This window comes from Rhodotorula toruloides (assembly GCF_000320785.1).
Source record: "Rhodotorula toruloides NP11 unplaced genomic scaffold Scaffold1, whole genome shotgun sequence".
In the NCBI taxonomy this organism is placed as follows: domain Eukaryota; kingdom Fungi; phylum Basidiomycota; class Microbotryomycetes; order Sporidiobolales; family Sporidiobolaceae; genus Rhodotorula; species Rhodotorula toruloides.
Genome location: NW_015622961.1, coordinates 200,581 through 224,841, shown reverse-complemented (window position 1 = coordinate 224,841; position 24,261 = coordinate 200,581). Strand labels below are relative to the sequence as shown.

Genomic DNA, 24,261 nt, shown 5'->3' with positions numbered 1-24,261 from the left:
GAGTGGTGTAAACTCTCGCTCTGGCATGCAAGGATTGCTGATGATCTGGCAGAGGGAAGACGAGAGCGTGAGCGAGCTGAAACTCCGTTGCATGAAAATCGCTTTGCATTGCCCTCACGGCTGCTCGCTCACTACGAGCGTGGTTGACCCGTACGAGCGCACTGCGTGCTTGGACACGCGCGTGGAAAGCCTCGCGGTCGACAGTTCGCTCGACTTCACCTCTCCGTCTCCCTCCTCCCACTCACGCTCATCCGCTCAACCTCGCTCATGCGCTTCTGGAAGATCTTCAAACGGCTTGTCAAATGCGCCAAAGCACAGCCGCTACCGCCCGTCGTGCTCACGACGAGCCCCATCGCCCGCCTTCCCGACGAACTCATCGAATCCATCTTTGAGCTCCTGCCATCTTCGTGGGACTTTCACACAGAGCGGAGCCATGCACTAGCGCCTTGCCTCCTGGTGTGCAAGCGGTTCTATCGCCTCGCACGCCCTCTCGTCTGGCGGCATGTTCATTTGAGTTTGAAGCGGGACGTGGAATCGGTATTCCTGAGCGAGGGACAGGTCATCATGCAGTCGACGGTTGCGCTCAGCCTGTACGGGGAAGGGACGACGGCGGATGCTATGTCCGAGGAGGACGTTTGCAACGCTTTCGACTGTTTCCCTCGCTCCGAGGAAGTCACGCTCGGCGGCCAGTGCCTTCAGATTCCGTGGGATAGGATCACACACAATCCTTGTGAGTCTCAATTTCTCAAGGGCACATCCCGGTCCTGACGTCTCTCGACCCGCGGCAGACCTCACCTCGCTCACCTTCAACGGCATTCTTTCTAGGCACGGATGGCCTGCCCCACACCTCGAGCGGCTGGTCAAGCTCGAGTTCATAGACTGCGCCCCGCCAAAGATTCGCTTCCTCACCCCGAGCAACTTTCCGAGTCTGCGCGCGCTTTGCTTCGACCTCCCGCCGTACAATCGCAAGTATTACGCCCAACTCGACGGCGGTCTCCTCGACCAACTGGAAATATTACAAATACCACTCTTCGAGATCCTCGGCATCGTTCCTGTCCCGGAGATCCTCCATCGAGCGCCGACTCTACTGCACCGCTCGGCTCAGTGCGTGGAGGTCTACTGCACGCCCGCACTCGACAGCTTGCGGATCTGGCCCAATCTTCAGTTCATCGAGCATCTCTGCGTTGCCTCACCGCAAAAGCCCCATATCAGCCTACACATGTACCCTGTGCTCAAGACGCTTTCTTTGCAGACGGACGTACCCGATTGCGAGCTCGCGGAGCTCATCGATACATGTCGGGATATGGGTATCACGGTTGTCTCAGTGGATCGCTGGAACAAGCGCGGCATCAACAGCGACTTCTGGGTGTACGCGAAGAGGCAGAGGGACAAGCTTGAGCAGGCGTAGCGAATTGGGCGTGAAGACGATTCTCATCTAGCAAACAAGCATTGACGGTGACCAAACGGAAGCGGGAAGCGAGCTGACGATGCGAGGAAGCCCTCTGCAAGCGCGACTTCGCAAAAGAGTTGCGCCCCTCCGCAGCCTCTAGAAAGAGCCCGAGGTAACTCCTGGTGATGTCGATCCTTCCACCTAGAGTTCTACTGCTCTATCGCCACGCACTATACACCTAGACCTCACGGCCCTACGCAGCAAATCCACCGCCCTACACCTGCCTGACGAAGGTCGCATCGATCTGCTGGACCTGGGGGCACTCGAGCATAATCTTGCGCCTGTACGCCGTGCCGAGCTCCTTCTGCAACGGATTGCCTTCGAGGTAGATCGTCGAGAGGTTCGGGTGGGAGGAGGGCGGGAGAGAGGGGATGGAATGGAGCTCGTTGTTGTTCGCCTGCGCGGAGAGTTCAGGTATGAATACGACGGCGCATGGTTGAGAGCTGGTGCGCCTACTTACCCAAAACTCCTCCAGCTCGGTCAACGGCGCGAGCGCTTCCGCCGGCGCATCGACGATCTTGTTGTTTCCGACGTCGAGCGTCGTGAGCTTGGTCTACGGTAGTGAGCGAGTCAGCAAGGACACGAGGCGTTGACCAAGGACGCTACGCACCAGGTTCCGCAAGCCTTCGATCTTCGTCAAGCCATTGTGCGAGAGGTAGAGCTCCTCCAACTCGGTGAGCGCGTCGAGACCTTCGATCTTCGTCAATCGGTTGCCTACAGCGAGAGTGTCAGACGGAGTGCGCCGCGGGGAGAGGAACGAGCACGCACTCTGGATGGACAGCGTTCGCAAGCCGGTCAAGCCCTCCAAGTTCTCGATCTTCGTGATCTTGTTCTTGCCGAGGAAGAGCGACCGCAGGTTCGCCGAGATCGGGAGGTTCTCGATCGTCTGTCGAGCGAGAGGACCGTCAGTCTCGTCGTCTCCTCCCGCTCGCAAAGATGGACAAGCTCACCCGGATCCTGTTCCCGCCGTACTCGAGGTATGTCAAGCTTGTTCGGTCCTTGACGCCCTCGATCTTGGTGAGCTTGTTCTGGATGAGGTAGAGGTGGGTAAGGCGAGGGAAGGCATAAGGCGAGTTGGGCGAGGCGTCGTCGAAAGGTGCGACCGAGCGGAGGAGGTTGAAGGAGAGGTCGAGGGATCTGCGCCGTAGCATTGAGTGAGCTCAAATGCGCTGCGGCGGAAGAGGTGGCTGACACGACAACGCACTCCAGCGAGTCCAGTCCCTCGAGACCCTTGACGCTCTTCAGGCTGTTATCGTACAAGTCAAGCTCCTCCAGCTCCTTCAGGTCCCGCAACGGCCACACTGGCTCCTCCTCTTCTGCTCGTCGCTGTTCGTGGTAAGGGAAGTCGGCCTCCTTCTTCGCCGCGTCCTGGTCATCGTGCGGGTCCTCGTCGACTGCATCGCGGTCTCCACCCGTCGCAGCGCCGTTTTCCGCGAGAGTGCGACCTTCCGACGCAGTAGGAGGAGGAAGAGGGTGGTAGAAGAGCGAGGTGAGGAGGTTCTGGCGAAGCGAGATGCGCTGTCGACGAGGGCAAAGTCAGCGAGCTCAACAACGATCTGCTCGCTCACGCACCTGCACTTTGCGGAAGCGCTCGATGCCCAGCCCACGCAGCGTTCTCAGCCGCAGGTGTGTCAACTCGAGGTCGAGGGCGTCATCGTCGAAGTCGGCGAGAACGTCTTCGTTTTGCGCGAGCTCCTCCCCTGCGATGACCTGGTCCTGAGCCGGTCCTCCAGCCTGCCCCTCGCCCAGCGGCGGCCCCATCACCAGCCTCGCATTCCGCTCGAGTCGCGCCTTCTCGTCCTCAAAGTGTCGCTCGTCCGTCTTGAGGTTCGCAAAGCGTTCCCGCGTGCCTCCTTCGGACACATTGCCACCCTCAGACTCGCTCGACTGGCCATCGTCGCCGTGTTCCGCTCCTTCACCGTTCGAAGGCTGTGTCGCTGATGAAGTCGAGGGATCCGTCGACGGCGCCAGTCCAGCGGGCAGATTGAAATCGGTGGGCTGCAACGGACCGCTCATCGTCGAATCTAGCGAGATCGAGCAGGATAGAGCCGTTCAGTGAGAAGAGCGAGAGCGCAACCTTCGAGGCGGAGGTTGGACTTACCTTCAACACCCGCTCACCAGCTGGGCGTTGACAGAATGCTGCGAACGGGCTGTAGCGGTGCACAGAAGGCGCTGCGGACACCACAAACACGCCGGCGTTCGTTGTTGTCGCGACACACCACACCCTCTCAACCTTCGCTTTGGCTGCTCGAGTCGGCTGTGTACGCTCGTGTGGGATGGTCGAGGGCGTTGTCGAGCACGGCGAGATGTCTGGAAGGGCAGGCGGAGCGGAAACTGGTGCGTATAGGTTCTCTAGCTTGCGATTCGCGCTTCTCGAGCTGACCTGCCCTCTCGCGCAGCCTTCCCTCGCCAACTTTCCGCCAGAGAAGATCCGCAATTTGGTCAACATTGCTCACATCGACCACGGAAAATCGTAGGGAAACTCCCGGAGGTCACGGCGAATGCTGGCTGACCGATTGTCGCTGTGCAGGACTCTTGCGGATCGCATGCTGGAAATGACGGGGACAATTCCGCTCAAGCCGAAGAACTTGGACATGTTGGACGGCGAGGGAAAGAACGAGCAGGTGCTGGATACGCTGAAGGTGGAGAAGGAGCGAGGAATCACGGTCAGTCCACTCGCACTTTGCTCTCTGCTGCAGCTTTCGGCGAAGCGAGGGTTGCCTTGGCTCGACGACATCTGACAGCTTCTACACAGGTCCGCGCACAATCAGCCACTATGTTCCACACGCACTCGGACGGCGAGCAGTACATGATCAACCTCATCGACACGCCAGGTCACGTCGACTTTGCGAGCGAGATGCTCCGGTCACTCTTGCCGAGTCAAGGAGCGATTTTGTTGGTCGATGCGGCGCAGGGAGTGCAGGCGCAGACGTTGACGGTGCTGGACGAGGCGATGAAGCGGAATCTAGAGATCGTTGGAACGGGTCAGTCCGGCTTGAGCCTTTCTCGTTCTGCCCACTGACCGCAAGTCACGCAGTGAACAAGTGGGACCTCGTCAAGGACGATGAGCGAGGACCCGCTGCCGTACAAGAACTCGCCGACCTGCTCAGCTGCGAAGAATCCGACGTCCTCCGCGTCAGTGCGAAAACTGGCTGGGGTGTCGAGACTGTGCTCGACGCCATCATCGAGCGGATACCACCGCCACCCAGTGCGAAGGAGGGCGAAACGTTACGAGCGCTGGCGTTCGACAGCTGGTTCGACTCCTACCGCGGCGTTGTCAGCTTGATCTCGATCTTCGAAGGCGAGCTGAAGAAGGGTGCGTTCAAGCCTCTCGCTAAGCTGTCCATGTGCTCACGCTGTCGAATTGCAGGCGACTCTATCACCTCGACGATGACGGGCAAGACGTATACAGTTCTCGACGTCGGCATCCTTTCGCCGCGCGAGGTCAGCATTGCGGATCTTCCTGATCCCGACTCGCGAGTATTACGAAAAGGAATGGTCGGATATATCACCTGCGGCATGAAGGACCCGAAAGATGGTGAGGGATCGAGCTCCGGCCTCTCGCGACCTCGAAGCTTACGCTTTACGTTCGCAGCCTTCCTCGGCGACACCTTCCACCTCACTTCGCACCCTACACCACCTCTCGAGTCGTTCAAGCCGCTCAAATCGATGGTCTTCTCCGGCATCTACCCTCTCGACCCCGGCGGCTTCCTCAAGCTTGAAGAAGCGATTCGACGACTTACGCTTACCGACCGCTCCGTCACCGTGAACCGCGAGTCGTCGTCGTTCCTTGGCCAAGGCTTCCGTCTCGGCTTCAATGGAAGTCTACACATGGACGTCTTCCGGCAACGGCTGGAGGACGAGTTTGACGAGGAGGTCATCGTCACCCGCCCGCTCGTCCCGGTCAAGCGTGCGTTCGCTGACTCTCTAACCAAGATGCAAACTCATCTCGTACCACTTGCAGTCGTCTTCAAGGACGGCACGGAGAAGACGATCGACAACCCCGCCGACTTTCCTGATCCCAGCTCGCAGATCAAGGTCGCTGAGGTTCTCGAGCCGATGATCCGCGCTACTATTGTCACGCCAGACGAGCGAGTCACTTCGCAAGTCTCGAGGAAACTCTGGTTGACGCGGATACACTCCTTGGCAGGTATACTGGCCCGATCATCAACCTTTGCACCGTGCGTCGAGCTTCCCCTCCCTTCCAGCCTTCTATGTTAGAAGCTGACGCACGCACGCGCTCTCGCAGTCCGCCCGGGGCCTCCCTCTCTCGCACAACTACCTCTCGACCGGATCCGTCTCCGCCGCTCCCGCCGACCCTAACGCACCCGTGTCCGCCGCACTGAAGCCCCGCGTCTCCATGAGCTACCTCCTCCCCCTCTCGTCCATCATCACCTCCTTCCACTCGACTCTCAAATCCATCTCGTCCGGCTTCGCCTCGTTCGACTACGAGGAAGCGCCCTACGAGTCTTCCGACCTCGTAAGGATGAACATCCTCGTCAACGGCACCAAAATCGATGCGCTGTGCACGGTACTTCACCGCGATGAGCTGGTGACGGAAGCGAGGGCATGGACGAAGCGGTTGAAGGAGGCGATCCCGCGGCAGAACCATGAGGTACGTTCTTTCGTCACTCTTTCGCGCTTTCCTTGTGCAGAACTGACGACTGGGAATACAGGTCATCATACAGGCGGCAGTTGGCCAGCAGATCGTCGCGAGGGAGCGGTACGTCCGCTTTTCACCTTCTTCGCACCGTCGTTGCTGACACGTAGGGACGCAGCGTACCACCGTTTCGTAAGGACGTATTAGCGAAGCTTTATGGCGGAGATGTGACGCGTAAAGCAAGTCGAATCTGGCTCGTCCCCGATCTCTGTCGGCGGTCCTGGGAGCTTCCCGCTGACTTTCCGCCGCTTTTCAGATGAAGTTGCTCGCCAAGCAGAAGGCGGGCAAGCAACGACTTAAGGAGCGTAGTATGTACGCTGCGAACCTTCGACTGGTCTCCCAGAACCGCTCAGGCGCGAAGAAGCTGACAAGCGGTTGAATGCAGTGGGAACGTCACGATCCCGGTCAAGGCTTTCCATGCCGTCCTTGGCGGGCAGGAGATGAAGCGCAAATCAGGTTAGAGCGGATCGAGCGGAAACGGCGGACGGAGAGAGGGAGTGTTGAAGCTGGAGGAGATGTTCGCATTCGCAACTCGCATTTCGCAGTCTCGTCTCTCCGCTGTGGCGAACTGGTGAGATAGAGTGATGCATAAGTTGCACAAGCTGTACACGGCAGAAGTATGGCGAAAGAAAGACGAAAAGGCGATGGGCTCTAGAGGACGTCCTGCCCGAGACGGTACGCAACCAGTCCTTGTACCTTGTGTCGGTTTGTCGAGAACGAGCGGAGCTTGACCTGCATGGGACCAGTAGCTGGAGCTCAGCGCCACTCAACGAAGCTGCGGTAGAACAAGGCCATTCGGACGACGCACCTGCTCCGCGTTGCCGATGATCATGTGTGGGTCCGAGTCTATCCACTCCTTCGGTACCTCGGTGTCCTTCTTGGCGTACATGAGAATGGTGAAGACGTCTGCGCGAGCAGGAGGGACATCAGCTTTCCGAGCATTCCAGCGACAGTGCGGCAGCTCCCTTGGGGCGACCGCCTCGTCTAGCCACAGCGCACTGAAGACGCACATTTCTCCTCGAGTGACGGCAAGAACGTCACGCTCGACGTTATCTGCCGCATGATGTCTTGGATGTCCTTCTGCACCTGCTCGGGCGTCTTTTCCTGCTTAAGCGGCTTTTCCGTACTTGACTTGGCGCCGGTCGGTCTGAGTAACAACATGCGTCAGCCATATCCTTGCAGTAGCGTGAAGCGGCAGGATTTCTCGTGTGCGCGCAGACTCACCCCTCGTTCTCCTTGCCGTCTCCCTCACCCGCCGTCTCCTCAACCTGGATGTCGAACTGCCACCGCTCGACGACTTCTCGCGTATCCCGGTTCATGACGATCAACGCGAGAGAGTCGAGTTTGCCGGCGAGGATCCAGGCTGGAGGAGAGGGAGGAGAGAGGTCAGCTAGGTTGCGACGCGTGATCGCCAAACGGCTTAACAGCTACGTCTACGATGCCGGTACGTTGGATTAAACGCGGCTGGCACCGAGCGACAAGCGCAACCAGCGCTCGTGAAGAGCGAAAGGCCACTCACTCTGCACCTGCTTCATCACGTTCGAGATGTACCGCTCCAGCGCCTCATCCGCGCTCGTGAACAGTGTCAAGCCGTACTTCTTGACCTGCTTGAAGTCTTCCGGAGGGTAGATGCCGCGCTGGTAGAGGATTCTGCGGAAAATCGTGGTCGGTGGTCAGCGCCAATTACGCGCTCCTAGCGGGTGGTACAGCTCGAGAGCGGCGCAGGTATCGCACGGATAGTGGAGAGCTAACGCACGAATTAACCGAGTACTCGAAGAACTCTGTCACGATCTTGGTGCTTCCCTTGAGGCTGAGTGTCTGGCCCTGCTTCCGCTTCGTAGCCATGCCGGGCGCGTCGTAAGAGTGCGAAGGGTGTCAAAAGTGGTTCTGGCGGGAGCGCGCGGTCCTTCGGTCGTTGAGTTGGCCGTGCGAGGGCGTCGAATTGCGCAAAGGGCGATGAGGAGGAGGAGGGGTAGGGCGATGCGAGGAGAAGCGGGCGCGATGGTAGGACCGGTTTAGCGGATCGTTGAGCCCTCGAACAGCAATCTGAGCGGGCACAGCGAGTGAGCGAGGTGTGTGGTGAAAGTCAAGCAGCGTTGACATTGGCGGCGAAGTTGAGTGACCTTTCATGCGGCGTGCACGGCTTCCGACGAACTGTCTGTCAGTCTGCAGGGCTTCATACACTCTCTGAAGATGTCCGGAAGCTGACCGAAGCGGAGGGACGGCGCCAGAGCTGGTATGAACGAAGGGCATTGCGAAGGCGAGATAGTCACGACAAGGGGGAGACAGAACAGCACTACGGGAAGCGAGAAGGAAGCACTGGCGCAGCCAGCAGGAACAAGCGCAACGACCATCCAACGAGAACAACGAATCTTCGCCGCCTCACGACCTCCTCGGCTCGAGAGTGACCGTCTCAGTCGACTCTCCCGCCCTCATCCGCTGGTCGTACTCGTGCTGCTTCTGCTCGAACGACTCGGCACTCTCGCCGTCCCTCCTGACTGGCGGCGCATGCTCGACCTGGTCTGCAAACGGGTTCTGCGCTTGCGGAGGCGGACCAGGCGGAGGGGCGTACGGTCCGGCGTCCGAGCCGAGCTTCTCGTCACTCGGATGAATGCCGTACGGGTTGTCGTATGAGGGGAGATGAGTCGCGTCCGCGCCGCCGGTGTAGAGCGGAGGGGCGGGTCCACCGTACGGCATCGCCGAAGCTGGGTAGGGCGGCTGCATGCCTCCCGAGTAAGGCTGCAGCGGGTAGGCGTACTGTGCCGAATTGGCTGCGTTGACGGCGTGCGTGCGGAGGGTTTGAGGCTGTACAGTAACGCGAGTCAGCGTATCTCGCTTCGAAGCGGACGGTGATTTCGCTAGACGCACGTTCTGGAGCTGGTAGAGGAAGGAGGCGGCGAGCGAGGCGAAGAATAAGGAGAGGAGGATTGAAAAGATGAGCAATGCGATGTCGAACTGCGGCAGAAGAAGAAGGGAAAGATGGAGAGGGTGATGCGTCAGCGGTTACTGCGCAATCCCAATCACGCAGAAAATGAGACCTCGACGCACGTAGGTCATGTTGTTCCAGCTGTCCTTGCAGTAGGTCGCCACATCGCTCGACGACAAGCCGCCGTTCGAGATGTCATTCGCGTACGACTGCTTGCAAGTGTCGATGATGGACGACTTCTCCGTGAAGTGCACGACGGTCCTGATCAATTCGGCGCCGGTGACGATGAGGGCGACGACTGCCGAGCCCCAGAAGTAGGTGCGTGCGAAGCGGATCGACGATTTCCAGGCCGCAAGGATTCCGAAGATCTCGATGCCCGCGGCGACGAAATAGAGGATGGCGAGGACAATGTAGATGAGTGCAAGCTTGGAGGGCGCTGTGAGCGTCGAAAGACAGTCAGAACGCGGAGGAAGGCACTAGGACTCGGAGCGAACTTACTGCCTGCGTCGTTCCTGCGCCGCAAATAGGTCGCAGCGACGATGATACCCCAAACTGCGGGTTCAGAGAATGTCAGTACACAGTCCGCGTCGTCTGCAGCCGCCCTTGTTCAGCAGCAAGAGCGCGAAGGGTTGCCAGCACCGCCTCGCTAAAGGTCGAGGGGGCTTCAAGGTCGCCACAAGCCTCGCTGTGGCCCAAGATCCAGCGCAGCCTCCTAAAAACGTCCAACAATGAACTCACTCGCTGAGAAGCAGGCCACAATGATGACGACGGGCCGCAAGTTGCTCCTCGACGCCCTCCTGCCGATGAACCTCTGCATGCCGTATGCTGGCGGAGCTTCTGCGGGCGGGTCGCGGTTCCTGCAAAATCGCACGGAGGCGGACGGGGCGAGGTTGAGGCGAGAGTTGGCGAGTCGAGGACGTCGAAGAGGCGGGAGAGTCGCAGGAGGGTGAGCAAGTCGGGTGATCCCAATCCTTAGATCGTAATGATCGCGCTGAACACTCACATGTTAGTCCAGCGAGCGTTAGAGCGAGTTCAAGGTCAAGGTCGAGGTCAAAGAGGAGGGTCGACACTTGACCACGCTCTCACTGACGCCTGATTGAGCTGTGGAAGGCTAGAGCGCTCTGTACGGCTCGCTAGACGACTGCCAGACTTGCGCACCCGCCCACCATGGCCCTCGTGCAGGCAGACGAGTCGCCCAACTCTCGCTCGCTGTGAGTGTCGGCCGCACTCGCGCGAGGAAGGCATGGACTCAGGTTCACTGACGTTGACACGTTCGTACAGGTCTTGGGCAAACGCGCTCGTCCTGCTCGAGTCGGCCGCTGTCACCGGCACCGTCCCTCCCTCCGCCTCATCTTTCCTCTCGACGCACCTCGCCCAGCTCCAGCGCCCGCACGATCCGTTCCCGCGGAGTACTCAGAGCAAGACAAAGCTCGCATCGGGCAAGTTCGAACTCGCAAAGAGACAGGTCGAGGTCGCCAAGGAGGAGCAGTCGGCCGCTCTCGAGGTTGCAGACCGGTTCAGTCTTGATGAGGTCGAGGCGTTTCTTGCGCTGAGAAGTGCACGGAGGGACAAGGGGAAGGCAAAGGCGGAGAAGCTGAGCGAGGACGAGTGGGATCGGGTGACAGCATGGGTCTTTGAGGAGAGGATGGCCGTCATTGGCATCGTTGCGCTGCTGCTTCGAACGCGTGAGTCCGTTTGGCACACATCTGCTTGACCCAGGCTGACAGCCGACCCGCAGACGACGACACGACGCACCCCTGCTACGACCTCGCTTCGACCCTCCTCCCTTCCATCCTCAGCGACACGTTCACCTCGACCCTTCTCTCCGCCTTTGCTTCCCGCACCTCGCAGTCTCTTCCCGAAGCCGTCCGAGCATCACCCACACACTCACTGTTTTGGACGAAGCAGCTCGTGCGGGAGCAAAAAGCGCTCCTCGAAATCATCTTCCTCGTCTACTACTCGCCTCGACCAGCCGACGGGCCCGAACTCGCGCGGGTACTCGACACGATCAAATCGACCGAATGGGGACAGCGGCAAGAGCTGTTTGGCTACTTCGATGCCGAGACCCAGGGGATTCAGAAGGAGCTGGCGGATCTCCTCACACTCGTCGCGATCGAGGCGATGAACCTCGAGAGCGCGATGGAGCAGGAGCACCCGATTGGAGCACCAGGCGAACAAGGCGTCGACCCGAAGAGCATCTTTGCGCCTGCACACCTCATCAAGGCCAACGAAGCAGTCGAAGCGCTTGTTCGTCTCGACACGGAGCGGTCCTCGCCTGTACTGATCGGCTGGGCGTTCCTTCTGTCGAAGGTCACGACGTCGCTGCTCGAGCGAGGCGTACCAGAGTCGTACCACGACTTTGCCGAGCAGTCCCTCCGAGTCGAGGCGCCCTCATCCTCCCCGTCCCGCTCGTCAACCCAGCCGCTCTTCCAGCTCTACGCCGCACACGCCCTTTCGCCTGCATCATCCCTCTTCCCGGTTCTCCTTTCGATCCTGCGCTCTCCACTACTTGGCCAGTCCGCCCAACGCGAGTCGTTCTCGTCCTTCGCAGTAACCGAGCCCAACGCCGTGGGATACCTCTCCGTCCTCCGCGGCCTCGTCACCTCCTTGCCCAACCTTATCCGCCTGCCGTTCCTCACCTCGACGCAGCTTAACGGGCTGTGCGAAGTTTTCTCCGCCCTGTACGGCAACCCTTCGTCCGCCCTCCTCTGCGCCCAGTTCTGGGAAGACCAGGCAGTCGTCGCTGCGGCCGAAGCTGCACCCGAAACAAGCATGCTCCTCGACCGGACGGCACAGAGCGCGGGAGAAGCCGAGATTGTCGAGCTGGCGCGGTCGCGCTTCCCGGTGCAATTCGGAGGACTCGTCAGCCTCGTTCGCTCGCTCACGGCGGGCGTCGCGGGTCTCCTGCCGCCGGACCATGCGGATGGCGCAGTCGCATCGAGTGCGGGAGCGTCGACTGACGACGAGCTCTTGGCGGCCAAGTGCGCCCAGAGCACGTTCGCCTACCTCGCGACTCTCCCCACTCTCACGCATGTCGTCCCCTCCGGCCCTTCCGTCACCCCGCTACCGTACGAGACGGCGACCTATCCCGACCCCGATACCGGCTACTCGTACCGCGTCACGAGGCCCATTGGCGTCTCCCGAAGCGTCGTCATCCCGACAGGCGTGCAGGGCCGCTTGATCAGCCAGCACGGAACGAAGCCGGTGGTCGTGGCGTGGGATGTCGAATGGTCGGCATGGCGGCTATTCGCGGACGTGCTGGAGGATTACGCTGGCATGAAGCGGCCGAAGGTCGATGTGTTCGGCAGTAAGGAGGCTTCGACGGATGAGCTGCCGATGAGCTGGGATTCGGAGGAAGAGCAAGAGCGAGACGTTACGGCCGTCCTCCATATTCTTCGCATCACGCTCCGCAACGACCACACCCTCGCAACCGCTCTCATTGATCACCTCTCGTCCTCGCCTGGTCGCAAGGTACCGCCCGGCACAGCCCCGCCTCGATATGACCTCGTCGAAGTCCTCTTCCGCATACTCGAGCGCTCCCTCACACCGAATCCGAATCGCCCTGCTCCAACCGCACTCGTCAGCTCGCTCGTCGGCCTCGTCGCCGCTCTCCTTCCCTCCTTCCCCGGCATCGTCTGGACCTTTTTGCGCGGCTCGGCACTCCTCTTCCCCTCGTCGAAGATGGCCGCCTACTCGCGAACCGCCTCGATTGGCTCATCATCTTCCGGTTCAGCAATTCTGCAAGCAGAGAAGCTGGCAGGCCAGTATCCCGTCACACTCTCGCTCCTCTCGCTCGTCCACGCCCTCGTCCTCGAAGAACAGGTCGCCGCATGCGTCACTTCGGCCGAGTATCGCGACATCAAGCACGGCGTGCTCGTTCGCGCACTCGGCTGGATCCGGGACGAGATCTGGCCCATGTTTGGGTCATGGCGCTTCGCCTCGCTTGCGGAGAAGTACGAGCTCGCGAAGCGGTGCATGCAGCTGTACGGGCTCGTACTCGAGGAGGGCGAGGTTGCGGGGGCGAGCCCGGTCGTGCAGGTCGTGACAGATGCGCTGCTGAGCGCCAAGGCGACCGTCGCGCAGCTCTCGCCGCTGTTGTCGACGCTGGCCGGCGGACCGGACGGCATCCTCCTTCTGCGCAAGGCGGGACGGTACGCAGACGCCCAAGCGCTCGAGGACCTGGTCGATTCGGCACTCGGTCTCTCGCTTAAGCTCCTTCGCCTTCGTCGCCGCAGCAAGAATGTCACCTCGTCGCTGTTCGAGAAGCTCTGCCTCTCGCCGTCGAGCGCGGCATCATTCGGGGCCTCGTCAGCCATCTCGTTCGGCTTCTCGGCAGTACTCAGCGGGCAGAAGCCGACTCGTCGACCAGAGCTCCTAGAATCGCTCGCGCGGTTCATCGTGGCGCCACTCGACACCAAGCTTGCGGTACAGGCGGCTCGACTCGTCTCGCTCCTCTGCCTGGGGTCGAGTGCGGACGACGAAGGCGCGTCATCGAATGGTCGCACATCGCCGGCTCATGCCCCCGCGAGCATGGCTACCCTTCTTGGCGGCAGCGACGGCGTGGAGAAGATCGTGCTGGCCTTGCTGGCGGTCGCAGATAATTCCTTCGCTGCGCAAGACCTCAAAGTCGCTGTTTGGGACCTCGTGCGTGCCGGCGTTCTCGCGCGTCCTTGTTGCGCGCTGACCCGCTCCCACTCTGCAGATCTCGTCCGTTGTTGACTCGCAGCCCGGTCTCGCGCTCCTCGTCGTCACCGGCCGCGCCTACCCCTTCCCTACCTCCGCCAACGACCTCGTTCCGGATTCCGCAACCGATGACAAGGGCAAGACAAAGGAGGTCACCCCTGCCGAAAAGTCGGCACAAGAGCTTGCCAAGTCCCTCGCACCGAAGCCGCCTCCGCCTCTCCCGCGAACAGCGATCTCGCTTGCGCTTGAGAAGCTGGCGTCGTGGTCGGACTCGTGGAAGGAAGAACCTGCCGTTCTCGCCGCCATCCTGCGCTTCCTCGACTTCACCTGGCAGCACCTGGTCGACTACGGCACCGCGCTGGACGACTTGCGGACGAAAGGCTCGACCTGGGACTCGCTCGTCAAGATCGCGTTCGAGAGCATCGGCCCCGAGCCGGTCGAGGAGGTTTCGGTCGCCGCGTACTGTTACCGCGCAGTCGCCCAGGCGCACGCAGTCCGGGTCGTTGCGCTTGACATCCAGGGCGCGCTCAGCAAGGCGAACCCGGAGGGCGCCGCAAGCGTGAAGGCGCTGTTGAGCGCATTGGGCGACTCGCGCAAGGTCAAATCGGCCGTCATCCATGCAGTCGCCACCTCCTGCGCACCGGACCTGCATCAGGGCATCTACGCGCTCGTCCAGTCGGCCTTCCCGAACCTTCACCTCGACACTCTCCGCTACCCCGCTTCGCCTCACCCGCTCGACGACGCTCGCGAGTACGGCACTGGCTACCTCTACGCCATCCCTCTCGTTCGACGACGACTAGACGGCTACATGGCGGATCCGGACGCCATGATTGCGCACGACACGTTCGAGAACGTGATCGCTCAGACCGCCAAGCTCAACCTCAATTTCTCGCTGATCGAAGCGCAGATCCTCGCGACGAGGTCGTGGCGACAGCTGCTCGAGGTGGTCTCGCCGCTGATCCGCAAGGAGGTCGCCCTCGTGATGGCGTCGACGGCATCTCCCGTCGCAAGCGAGATTGCGCAGGAGAGTCGGGCAGGCCAGGTCATGTTGACGGTGCAAGCGGAACGACTGTCGATCCTGCTGGCCATTGTCCAAGTGCTGGGAGTCGTCGATGCGAGCACGAGCAAGGACGTCCTTGTCGATCTCGTCACCGATCTCGCCGCCGTCTTTTCCAACGAGGCGCTCGACCCGCTCGAATCAGTCGCACGTCGGGCGACACCAAGCTTCCACGCGACGTTGTTCCGAGCGGTCTTCTTCGTCGTTCGGCAGGTCAAGGCGCTCGAACCCTCGACTCTCGCTCACGAACAGAAGACGAAGGTCGGTGCCGCCATCGAGTCGCTCCTCCGCGACATGTTTTCGGCGACGCGCGACCTACTCGCAATCGCTCGCGCGACGAAGGATGTCGAGAGCGAGCAAGACTTGGCGCTCGCAGTGGTCCTCATCTCTCAGCTCCTCGCCTCGCCCTTCGTCCCGCCCGCCCCAGTCTGGCTTGCCCACATCCACTCGATCGACCTTCTTCGCTCCGCCTTCGAGGTTTTTGTCAACATGGACCAGCTCGAGCCCGGACGACCCCTTTGCGCTCAGCACGTCCTCGACCTCTGTCTCGCCTTCGCCACCTCGTCACCTCGTGCAGCCGAGCAGCTCCCGCTTGACGGCGCGATGACCGCCTTGACCGACAACGCCCTCACATCCGTCATCGAAGCAGGCGCTGTCAGCCTCGTCTCGCCGACAGACGGATCCCGAACAGTGCAGCACGAGATCTGGACGGGCATGTTGCGCCTCGTCGTCGCGCTCGTCTCGGCGCTGGGCGACTCGACACGCTTCGTCGAGCAGGACGTGACGGGCTTCGTCCGCCTCTACGGCATGCAGATCGTCCAGGCACTCAGCTGGACGTCCAGCACGCCCGTCACGGCTGCCGGCCTCGAGGAGCTTTCCGCGGTCGTTTCACTCATGCACGGTATCGCCAAGAGCAGCATCGCAAGCGGCGTCTCGCCCAACTCGCCCCTTGTCGCTGTCGCCAACGTCTTTGTCGAGCAGTCCCTCCACCTCCTCCAGCACCTCGTCTACGCTCTCCTGCACCCGAATCACCTCGCCGCTCTCATCGAAGGCTTGACGCCCGAGGAACGAGGGTGGCTCGAGATGGAGTCGAGCGAGGCGGACGTCGCAAAGCGGCCAGCGGCAGCGGCTGTCACGCTCAAGGTGGTCGAGCTCGCTCGCGATGTCGTCGGCGCCCTAGTCGACTACTCTGACGCGTGGGGAACGCTGCTGAAGGACTCGATGGACTGGAAGGTTGAGCGAGCGGTCGTCCTGCCAGTAAGTCCGAACTCCAGCTCGTGCCCGTCAAGTCGGACACCGCTGACAGCTTCGCGACGCAGACTGCGACAGTCACGGCGTCAGATAAGGCGTCCCTCGGCACCCTGTTCGACCTGTGCTCGTACTGCATCGACACGCTGCGATCGACGACTTCGACGGCCGCACCATCACTTCCTTCGCCCTCCCCCTTCCCGACACTCCCCAGACCTTTACAGGCCGCGCTTCGGACCGTCTGCTCCGAGATGCTCGAAGCGTCGCTTCTCCTCGCAACGACACAGCTCGGCTTGCATGCGCGACAAGGCGGACAAGGGAGCGGGTTCGCGCGGACGTTGGGCGAGCTGGGGTCGGAGACGGCGGAGATCGTGGACAAGGCGATGGGCTTGACGGGGCCTGAGGCGGATGCGGCGAAGGAGCGGAATCGGAAGGCGTTGTTGGAAGTGCTGAAGCGGAGACTGACAGTGTGAGGGCGCGTCGAGCGGCCTTTTGTAATGACCTATGAAGCCCATCTCTCCGTGTCTTTATGAACCTATCGAGTGACTCGGGAAAGCCTTACGAAGCGAGAGAAGCGCGAATGTCGCGGCAGGGTGAGTGATCCTGGCCTTCGCCTCGTCCTCTTCACCCTGCCTCGCTCGTCCGGTTGCTTTCCCTGCTCCGATGGCTCGCAAGAAGGGTGTGCCTCAGCGCTCTGGCCTCACACGCGCCGACTACGAACGGACGCAGCGGGAAGAGGCAGAGAAGGAGCGTCTGGAGGAAGAGGAGCGGAGGAGGAGGCAGACGGCGCTCGCGGCGATGGTGCAGGCGCGAGGGCCAAGCGGTGGTACTGCACAGTCCAGTGAGTCCCTCTCGGAACACCCACAGCTCGCGGAGAGTCGCTCATCTGGCTGTCATCTCCTCCTCGCGCCGAATAGGCTTCCAAGGTGAGCTCGCTCGTCCGCTGCTCTGCGAGGTCGCAGTTGATCACATCTTGACGTACTCGCAGCGCCGGCTCCGCCTCTGCCGCTTCCTGCGGGCGTGGCCGCTCCCTTTGCCCTCCAGCACACTCCTTCCCCACCTGTCCCTCTCGCGACGGCTTTCCTGCCTTCTATACCGCCGCCTACGATCGCCGGACCCGCTCAGGTCTCCACGATGCAGCCTGCATACGCACCAGCAGGTCCGCCGATGCCTCGGCTGGGCTCATATGGCCCGTCTTCCCTTCCTCCGCCTTCTCAGACCAACTCGCTTCAGCCGCAACAGCAGCCAAAATTCGAGCATCCGCCCGGCCTGAACCGCTACGCCGAGCTGTACATCCCTGTATGGCTTCGGCGGGTCAACGCCGACGTGCCCTTCCAGACTATCCCTCGAAGCCCGGCCGAATCCTTCTCCATCGACTATCAGCCTCTGCACAACGCCATATACCCGCCGCAGCTCATCTCGCATCTCCAAGACATCGAGCGAGCGAACTCCTCTCACATCCTGCGCGACCACTTCACTCGAAGCCGTGCACAATCACCCTCGTCGGGTCCAGGTCGACCGCCCGCCCTTCCTCTTGCGCCGCAAACATACGCCGGGCATTGGCTACCTCTCCAACAAGCGGAATACACTGCTCGCGGCCTCCAGCTGCAGCAGGCGAACCTCTACGCTGTCCCTCTTCGTCCGGTGGCGCGACACCCCGCCGATCCGCCTGGCCCTCCTCTATACATCCTCGAAGCCCGCTCCATCCGCGAAGGCTGGCCGCCTGTCGACCTCGGCGACATCCTCAACCTTCGGCAGCTGCGACCAGCGTACTCGACCTGGCAAGGCCTCGAGTTTCACGCGAGCGTTGCGGGCATCAACCGGGCGGCTGGCGAGGTCATGTTGCGCTGTGACGGGCTGCGAGGCTATGAGGAGTCGATGGTCTTCAACGTCATCTGGCGGGTCCAGGACAGGATCTTTAATGAATGGCGGCACGCGACGGAGCTACTCCAGCTTCATCTCGGCAATGAGAAGGCGGCGACGAGCGCAACGAACGGAACGCCGACGAAGCGACGGCGGACTGCGGTCGAGAGCTGGCTCTTCCCGGAAAAGGAGGATGTCTCGCTCGATGCATCGGCCCCGACCAAGGAGGACCTCGAGCCGGACTGGGTCGACTCGAGCCTGAACGAGGAGCAGAGGAACGCGGTACGGTCGATGCTTTGGGGCCGGCACCGCTGTCCTCTCCTTCTTCACGGTCCGCCCGGGACGGGCAAGACGAAGACGCTTGTCGAAGGCGTCTTTCAGATCCTCGCGCGACATCCAGACGCCCACGTTCTCGTCTGCGGCGCCTCCAACCCTTCCACCGACACTCTCGCTACGCGATTACGAGCCCTCGGTCCGAAGAACCTCTTCCGCCTCAACTCGCCCAGTCGGCCCTTCGCCGAAGTGCGTGGCGAGCTCTTGCCCTTCTGCCACGTCGAGAACGACCGCTTCGCCCTCCCGAACATGTCGACGCTTCTCTCGAAACGCGTGATCTGCTGCTCAGTGCTGGACGCGAGCATCCTCCTGAAGGGACGCGTGACGAACCACGACCTGTCGAGTCTCGAGGTGTACACCGCGGGCAGTATCCACCCGCACAAGCCTCCGCCTCTCGCCCAACCGCACTTCGCATACCTCCTCGTCGACGAGGCGGCGCAAGCGACCGAACCGGACATCGCATGCGCCCTCAACGTCGTAGCGACAGACGACTCTCGTTGCCACCGAGCTCACGTCACGGTCTGCGGAGACCCGAAGCAGCTCGGCCCACATATCGTTTCCGAGGAGGCGAGGAACCAAGACTTCGACGTCTCGCTGCTTGAGCGGCTGATGGAGCGACCAATCTATGCCGACCATCCGTACTCGCGGCGGAACCGGTCAAGGCACCCGGATGTGCGCTGGGAGATCAAGTCAACTCCGTTCGTCGACCTGGTCCGCAACTTCCGCTCAACACCCGAGATCTTGTGGCTGCCTTCGACGCTCTTCTACCACGAAACGCTCATCCCGAACGCCTCGCGAAGCGTGCAGGAGAGGTCAGTACACCCGTTCATTTGTTGTCTTCGAGCATCCTCCTGACGCCCGTTTCGCAGCCCGCTACGAGCGTGGTCTCGCCTTTCGAACCCCGGCTTCCCCATCCTCTTCCAGCACGTCAACGGGCAGGATATGGACATCGACGAAGGAGCGAGCTTCTACAACATCGAGGAAGTGGACGCCGTTGTCAGCCTCATCCTCTCGCTCGTTCGGCCACCTGTCGACCAGTCGGCGCACGGCATGGTTGCGGCGAAGGAGATCTCGGTCATCAGTCCGTTCCGCGAGCAAGTCTGGCGTATCCGTCTCGCTTTGCGAGCCGTCCAGCTCGGCGAAGTAGACGTCGGGAACGTCGAGGCGCTGCAGGGTGCCGAGAAGTGCGTCCTCCCTTTCATACATGCTTGACCGTTATTGATTGTCCGCTTCGCAGCCGCATCGTTATCATCTCGCCTGTTCGCTCGAAGGAGCTTCGCTGGCTTCCCATCGACCGCGCGCAAGACCGAGGACTGCTGCACGCGCCGAAGCGTTTCAACGTCGCCATGACGCGGGCCAAAGAGCTCCTTGTAATCGTCGGCAACGCGCACACTCTTACGGTGGGTACCGCCTGTCCTATTGAAGCAGCGCGCCGACTGAAGCGCCCGTTCCTTCCGCAGGCCGATCCATGGTGGCTCGCCTTCTACCGCCTCTGCGTCCGAAATAACTGCTACGTCGGCCCGCCTCTCGCCAATCCCGCAGCGAAAGAAGCCGGTCACGCCGTCTCGAAGCTCGAGCAGCGCTACCACGCCGAGCGGTCATCCCGCAACTCGCCCGCCCTTTCGCCCGGTGCGAACGGCAAAGCGGACGGCGACGACAGGCAGGCGCAGGACAAGGCCTTCGACATCCTGATTGGCCGGCTCGTCAGCGCGACAGTCAACGAGGACGAGTCTTGAGCTGCAACGCCGTTTACAGCCCAACGCACACAAAGAAGCTAGGAGAGAATAAAGTATTGACAGGGAACGAGACAACGCTACAAAGGATTTGGGTATAGGTTTCTCTCGACGAGACACTGCTCAAAGCTTCCGCTGCCCCTCGGCGCTGCTTCGTGGACTCGCACCGGCACTTCCTCCGCTGGCAGTCCGGCCGTGCTTCGACTTGCCGCTTCCGAACAAGCGAGAGAGGAAGCCGCTCTTTTCCTTCTCGTCTTGCGGGTGCCGCTTCGACAGCTTGCGGTGAACGCTCGCTCCGCCGCCCGACGAAGGCGTCTCGACGACGTGCCGAGCTGGAGCGGCGGTAGTAGGCGTCGCAACGGTGTGAGGCGCCGTAGCCGTCTGACCAGTAGGCTTCGCAGCTTGAGCAGTCGATGCGGGTGCGGCAGCAGGCGTAGCAGCATGAGTCCCGGCGATGCCGACAGGCGTGTGCGCCCTCGCGCCCTCGAGTTCCGGCACCATCTTCCTGCCTTCCGGGTGTGACGACGCAATGCCCGTGACGGTGGAGGTTGGCGGCACGCCTTGGTACGTGACCGCGCTGCCGGGGTCCTCGATCGACTTGCGAGGCGGCGTGGCGACTGATGCTGGGCGGTCAGACGAGGTGCGAGACGCAGGCGAGACGGCAGTCTGAGGCGGAGTCGTCGGGGCCGAGCGACTCGGCGTCACGGTCGGGTCTGCAAGCGAGAAAGTTGTCAGTAAAACGTACTGCAAAGGCAAGAAAGCTCGCTGGGCAACGCACCAGGGACGCCGATCATACTGTTGAGCAGCCTGTCGCGCCTGTTCTCGCTGGCGACGGTGTCGAGCGGCGGACGCTGACCAGCCGCGCCTGTCGGACCCGAAGCGGCGGCGTTCGAGACGGGCGCTGCGGCGCGCTGGCCGTGAGGTTGAGCAGCGCCGTCGTGACCGTGCGTGTGAGCGGCCTTGCCGTGGCCGTGCTCGTGATGGTGCGCGGCAGCCACGGCGGGAGCTGCAGCGAGAGCAGCCGGATGCGCATTCGCCTGCCTGGCTGCGTGAGGCGGGCTCGGCTGCCTCGCGACGTTAGGCGGGCTAGGCTGCCTCGTTGCTCCAGGCAGGCTCGACTGCTTCGCGCGATCGAGCTCGTGCGACGACCGGGTAACGCCGACAAGCGTGGGTGCCGTGTTGGCCGTCAAGCTCTTGCGGTGAAGACGCTTGCGACCGTCGACCTTGTGCGTCTGGATCTTGAGGTGCGGGCTCTTCTCGAGCACGCCGGCCTCGAAAAGCGACTGAGTCGGCGTCGCGTTCTGCGTCGGTCCGCCGGGCGTAGCGAGAGGCGTCGTAGCAGCGCTGCGTTCGTGGACAGACGAGGGCGGCGAACCCATGACGGCGCGAGTGCTGCTCGGCGTCTCGGCGCCCGAGGGAAGCGCAGTCTCCTCCGTGAAGCGAGAGACGGGCGTGCGAGGGGCCTTGGCGGGCGTTTGAGTGACCGGCGTCGCCGAAGTCGCTGCTTGCGGCTCGCCAACGGGTGGAGCGATACCAGCGGGCTCTGCGCTTGTCGAGACGGGTTCGGCGGCGTGAGCGGACGAAGGTCCTGCTGCGGCTCTGGCGGCTGCAGGCTCAGCGCCGGCGTGGTCGTGCGAGAGGAGGTCGGCGCCTGCAGCGCCAACACCGATACCGGCAAGTCCTGCACCCGCAGCGAGAGCGCCATGATGCGAGTCCTTCTCCTTCTCCGGCTCGACCGCCGCCTCCTTCGTCGCATTTGGTGCGGGTGCAGCGGCTCCTTCGGCGATAGCCTGCTGCTCAGCCTGCGGTGCCGGCGTGCTGAGGTGCGCAAAGTCCTGCATGGCGGGCGTGATCTCGCTTCCGACGTTCGTAAAGCCCGCCTGCTCAGGCGTCGTCGCCGGCACGGCCGCAAGTTCCTTCGGATCGAGGACTCGAGCGCGTCGAGCGGCTTCGCCGTCCCCGACGGAAAAGTCGTGGATCGCCTCATCCGTGCGCATCATGTGCGGGACGGAGGGGTAGGCGCGTTGGTCGTTGAAGAGGTCGTGCTTGCCGGCGGGCGAAGCGCCGGTTTCGCCTTCCTCGGTAGTCAGCGGCTCGTCGTTATCGTTGGTCGAGTCGAGGTTCTCGCGGAACTGCGAGGCGGGAGGCGCCGCGGTCTCGTTCTGCGAAGGGGGCACGTCATTAGCAGACACCTCCGAGAGTCGCAGGAGAGATTCTCCAGCCCACCTTGTCACCTTCAAGCATCTCCTTCATCCCGACGCCCGCACCAACCCCCGCCGTCCCGAGCGCCGCCGCACCAAGCACCTCCTTCCCCTTGCCCTTATCGACCTTCTTCGGCTCCTCCTCTCCCTCAATCGCAGCCGGTCCCTCCTCCAACGCAGTCTGCATCGGGATCGACTCGCCCATAGGTTTCTGCACCCCTGCACCTACTCCACCAGCGTCGAGTTGGTCGTGTTCCGGTGAACGAGCATGGGGAACACTTGCGTCCGCTTCACTCGGGAGTTGCTCTGCATCTTGCTTGGCATTCTGCGCGTTGAGCGTCTTTAGGTGCGACGGAGCGTGGGCGGGAGGGACTTCGGTCGCGTCTGTTGAGGCTGAGGCAATGGAGGCGGAGGAGGGGTGTGAGGCGGTCGTGGAGGAGACGGGCGAGACAGAGGGCTCGACGGCGGGAGGGGTGTAGGGCTCGAAATCCTTCGGCTGCGAAGACGTCGAGTGTCAGAGGTCTGAGGAAGGCGAGGGGAGAAGGAAGGACTCACGGTGTTCTTCTGGACGAGGTCGGGACCGAGAAGGGCTGCTCCTGCTGCGGTACCAGCGACTGCGGCGGGGGCCTGCGATCCGCGATTGTCAGCTCTCGTGATCCCACGTACGAAAGAAAAGGTACGCACGAGCGGCGACGGGTTATGCACGATGCCCCCCTCGCCTCCCTCGCCTCCCTTCTCCCTCTCCGCATCGTCCCGCGGAAGATCCCGATCATCAGCCACCACCACCCCCTCCTCTCGCATCCCAAAGCCGCTGACAGCAGGCCCCGGAGCCTCGGAGGGCGTGTGGACGCCCGAACCGGCGGCTAGGACGTCGGCTGTGAAGGAAGTCAGGGAGGCTTGAGGGAGGGGAAGGGCGGGGCGGGTAGAGTTGTTGGTAGACTGCGAGGAGTTGGAAGTATGGGGGAGGAGAGGAAGAAGCACATTGAGAAGGTCAGCCCGGGAAGTACTTATAAGCGAGCAGAAACCGACGCACCTCGCGCTCGAGCGCCTCTCCTCCAGCTCCTTCTCCAGCCGAAGTCGGACTCGGCACGCCCGCACCCGCCTCAACAGCCCTCTGCGTCGCAACCTCCAGCGGTGCCCTCGCAGGCTCTTCAACCTCGTGCGAGACAGCTCCCTTGGCGCCTGCTGCGCCGGCGAGGAGGGCGACTTCGTCTGCGGCGGTCGAGTCGGTACGGGCGAGGAGTTGCTGAGCGGGGGAGGCGGCGAGAGCGGCTTGCTCTTTCTCGATCGCGGGAGTGCCGAAGTCTGGCTGGGCGGGCGATGTTTCGGTAGCAGTCGTAGCGGGCTGCATGCAACGTCGTCAGTTTCAGATCACGGAGAGTAACCCGAGCGAACACACCTCGACGGCACCCTTGCGCTCTGCCTCGTCGTCCTCGGTTCCAGGCGCCCTCACCTCATTCTCCTCGATCTTTGCGCCCGCTGCTCCCGCCAGCAACGCTCCGCCGAGAGCTCCTGCGCCCGTGATCTCGGCACCCTCACCGCCATCTCCGCCGACGAGCTTCTGCGCGGGCGAGGAAGCGAGCGCAGCGTGTTCCTTCTGGACCGCCTCGTCTCCAAACTCGGGCCTCTTCGCCTCGTCCGCATGGCTCGCTTGAGTACCCGCCGTGTTCTGCGTCGAAGGAGGCGTCGGAGTCGTCGCCCTGTCCCCAAACCGCTTCGCGATCCCCTCTCCCTCGACGACACTCAGTCCCGCCAATCCCCCTCCAATCGCCGCTCCCACAGGTCCTCCAACCACGAAGCCCGCCGCAACACCCAACAAAGCCCTGCCAGCTCCTTCGATACGATCGTGCGGCTGGGTGAGCGGGTCAAGCGCCGTTGCAGGGTCGGTCGCGGGCGAGTCTGTCGGGTACGACTGCGAGCTGGCGTGTTGGCCCGGTGCTGGCGTGGGAGGGTAGAAGCCTGGGAATGAGTCGTCCAAAGTGGGCGCAGGCGAAGGCTCGGGCGCTGCCATTGCAAGACTGAGGAGGCGAGCAGGTCGAGGTGGGGAAGCGGGTCGAGGGAGTGAGTGAGAGGGCGGTGGACTGGGAGTGGTAGCAAGCTGGTCTCT

General features: G+C 62.3%; 8 protein-coding genes across 8 annotated transcripts; 4 read left to right on the top strand and 4 right to left on the bottom strand.

Moving 5' to 3' along the window:
• Positions 1–267: 267 nt before the first annotated feature.
• Positions 268–1,408, top strand: RHTO_00093 (uncharacterized protein; the record flags this gene model as incomplete). The annotated part of the gene is made up of 2 exons (XM_016413777.1): positions 268–730; positions 789–1,408. The coding sequence occupies 2 exons, from the start codon at positions 268–270 to the stop codon at positions 1,406–1,408; spliced, it is 1,083 nt and encodes a 360-aa protein (XP_016276784.1).
• Positions 1,409–1,664: 256 nt separating this feature from the next.
• Positions 1,665–3,466, bottom strand: RHTO_00092 (protein phosphatase 1 regulatory subunit 7; the record flags this gene model as incomplete). Its single annotated transcript, XM_016413776.1, has 7 exons — positions 1,665–1,847; positions 1,911–2,003; positions 2,061–2,164; positions 2,219–2,336; positions 2,401–2,587; positions 2,655–2,968; positions 3,023–3,466. The coding sequence occupies 7 exons, from the start codon at positions 3,464–3,466 to the stop codon at positions 1,665–1,667; spliced, it is 1,443 nt and encodes a 480-aa protein (XP_016276783.1).
• Positions 3,467–3,586: 120 nt separating this feature from the next.
• On the top strand, positions 3,587–6,571 carry RHTO_00091 (GTP-binding protein LepA; the record flags this gene model as incomplete). The annotated part of the gene is made up of 14 exons (XM_016413775.1): positions 3,587–3,787; positions 3,850–3,923; positions 3,981–4,116; positions 4,206–4,434; positions 4,488–4,766; positions 4,821–4,988; positions 5,046–5,360; positions 5,415–5,541; positions 5,601–5,631; positions 5,700–6,065; positions 6,127–6,173; positions 6,229–6,289; positions 6,367–6,422; positions 6,496–6,571. The coding sequence occupies 14 exons, from the start codon at positions 3,587–3,589 to the stop codon at positions 6,569–6,571; spliced, it is 2,166 nt and encodes a 721-aa protein (XP_016276782.1).
• Positions 6,572–6,761: 190 nt separating this feature from the next.
• On the bottom strand, positions 6,762–7,955 carry RHTO_00090 (mitotic spindle assembly checkpoint protein MAD2; the record flags this gene model as incomplete). Its single annotated transcript, XM_016413774.1, has 6 exons — positions 6,762–6,842; positions 6,919–7,016; positions 7,121–7,257; positions 7,335–7,473; positions 7,630–7,760; positions 7,867–7,955. The coding sequence occupies 6 exons, from the start codon at positions 7,953–7,955 to the stop codon at positions 6,762–6,764; spliced, it is 675 nt and encodes a 224-aa protein (XP_016276781.1).
• A 537-nt stretch (positions 7,956–8,492) lies between these two features.
• Positions 8,493–10,041, bottom strand: RHTO_00089 (capsular associated protein; the record flags this gene model as incomplete). Its single annotated transcript, XM_016413773.1, has 6 exons — positions 8,493–8,915; positions 8,979–9,065; positions 9,159–9,472; positions 9,535–9,588; positions 9,775–9,893; positions 10,040–10,041. Coding segments are annotated over 6 exons (999 nt in total).
• Positions 10,042–10,203: 162 nt separating this feature from the next.
• Positions 10,204–16,497, top strand: RHTO_00088 (nucleoporin; the record flags this gene model as incomplete). The annotated part of the gene is made up of 5 exons (XM_016413772.1): positions 10,204–10,247; positions 10,318–10,721; positions 10,775–13,680; positions 13,739–16,033; positions 16,096–16,497. The coding sequence occupies 5 exons, from the start codon at positions 10,204–10,206 to the stop codon at positions 16,495–16,497; spliced, it is 6,051 nt and encodes a 2,016-aa protein (XP_016276779.1).
• Positions 16,498–16,687: 190 nt separating this feature from the next.
• On the top strand, positions 16,688–19,956 carry RHTO_00087 (helicase MOV-10; the record flags this gene model as incomplete). The annotated part of the gene is made up of 6 exons (XM_016413771.1): positions 16,688–16,865; positions 16,942–16,950; positions 17,013–19,032; positions 19,090–19,404; positions 19,458–19,620; positions 19,681–19,956. 6 exons carry the CDS (start codon positions 16,688–16,690, stop codon positions 19,954–19,956), a joined length of 2,961 nt encoding a protein of 986 aa, XP_016276778.1.
• Positions 19,957–20,076: 120 nt separating this feature from the next.
• On the bottom strand, positions 20,077–24,165 carry RHTO_00086 (uncharacterized protein; the record flags this gene model as incomplete). The annotated part of the gene is made up of 7 exons (XM_016413770.1): positions 20,077–20,666; positions 20,732–22,115; positions 22,180–22,650; positions 22,710–22,781; positions 22,839–23,093; positions 23,188–23,499; positions 23,554–24,165. 7 exons carry the CDS (start codon positions 24,163–24,165, stop codon positions 20,077–20,079), a joined length of 3,696 nt encoding a protein of 1,231 aa, XP_016276777.1.
• Between the last annotated feature and the right edge of the window lie 96 nt (positions 24,166–24,261).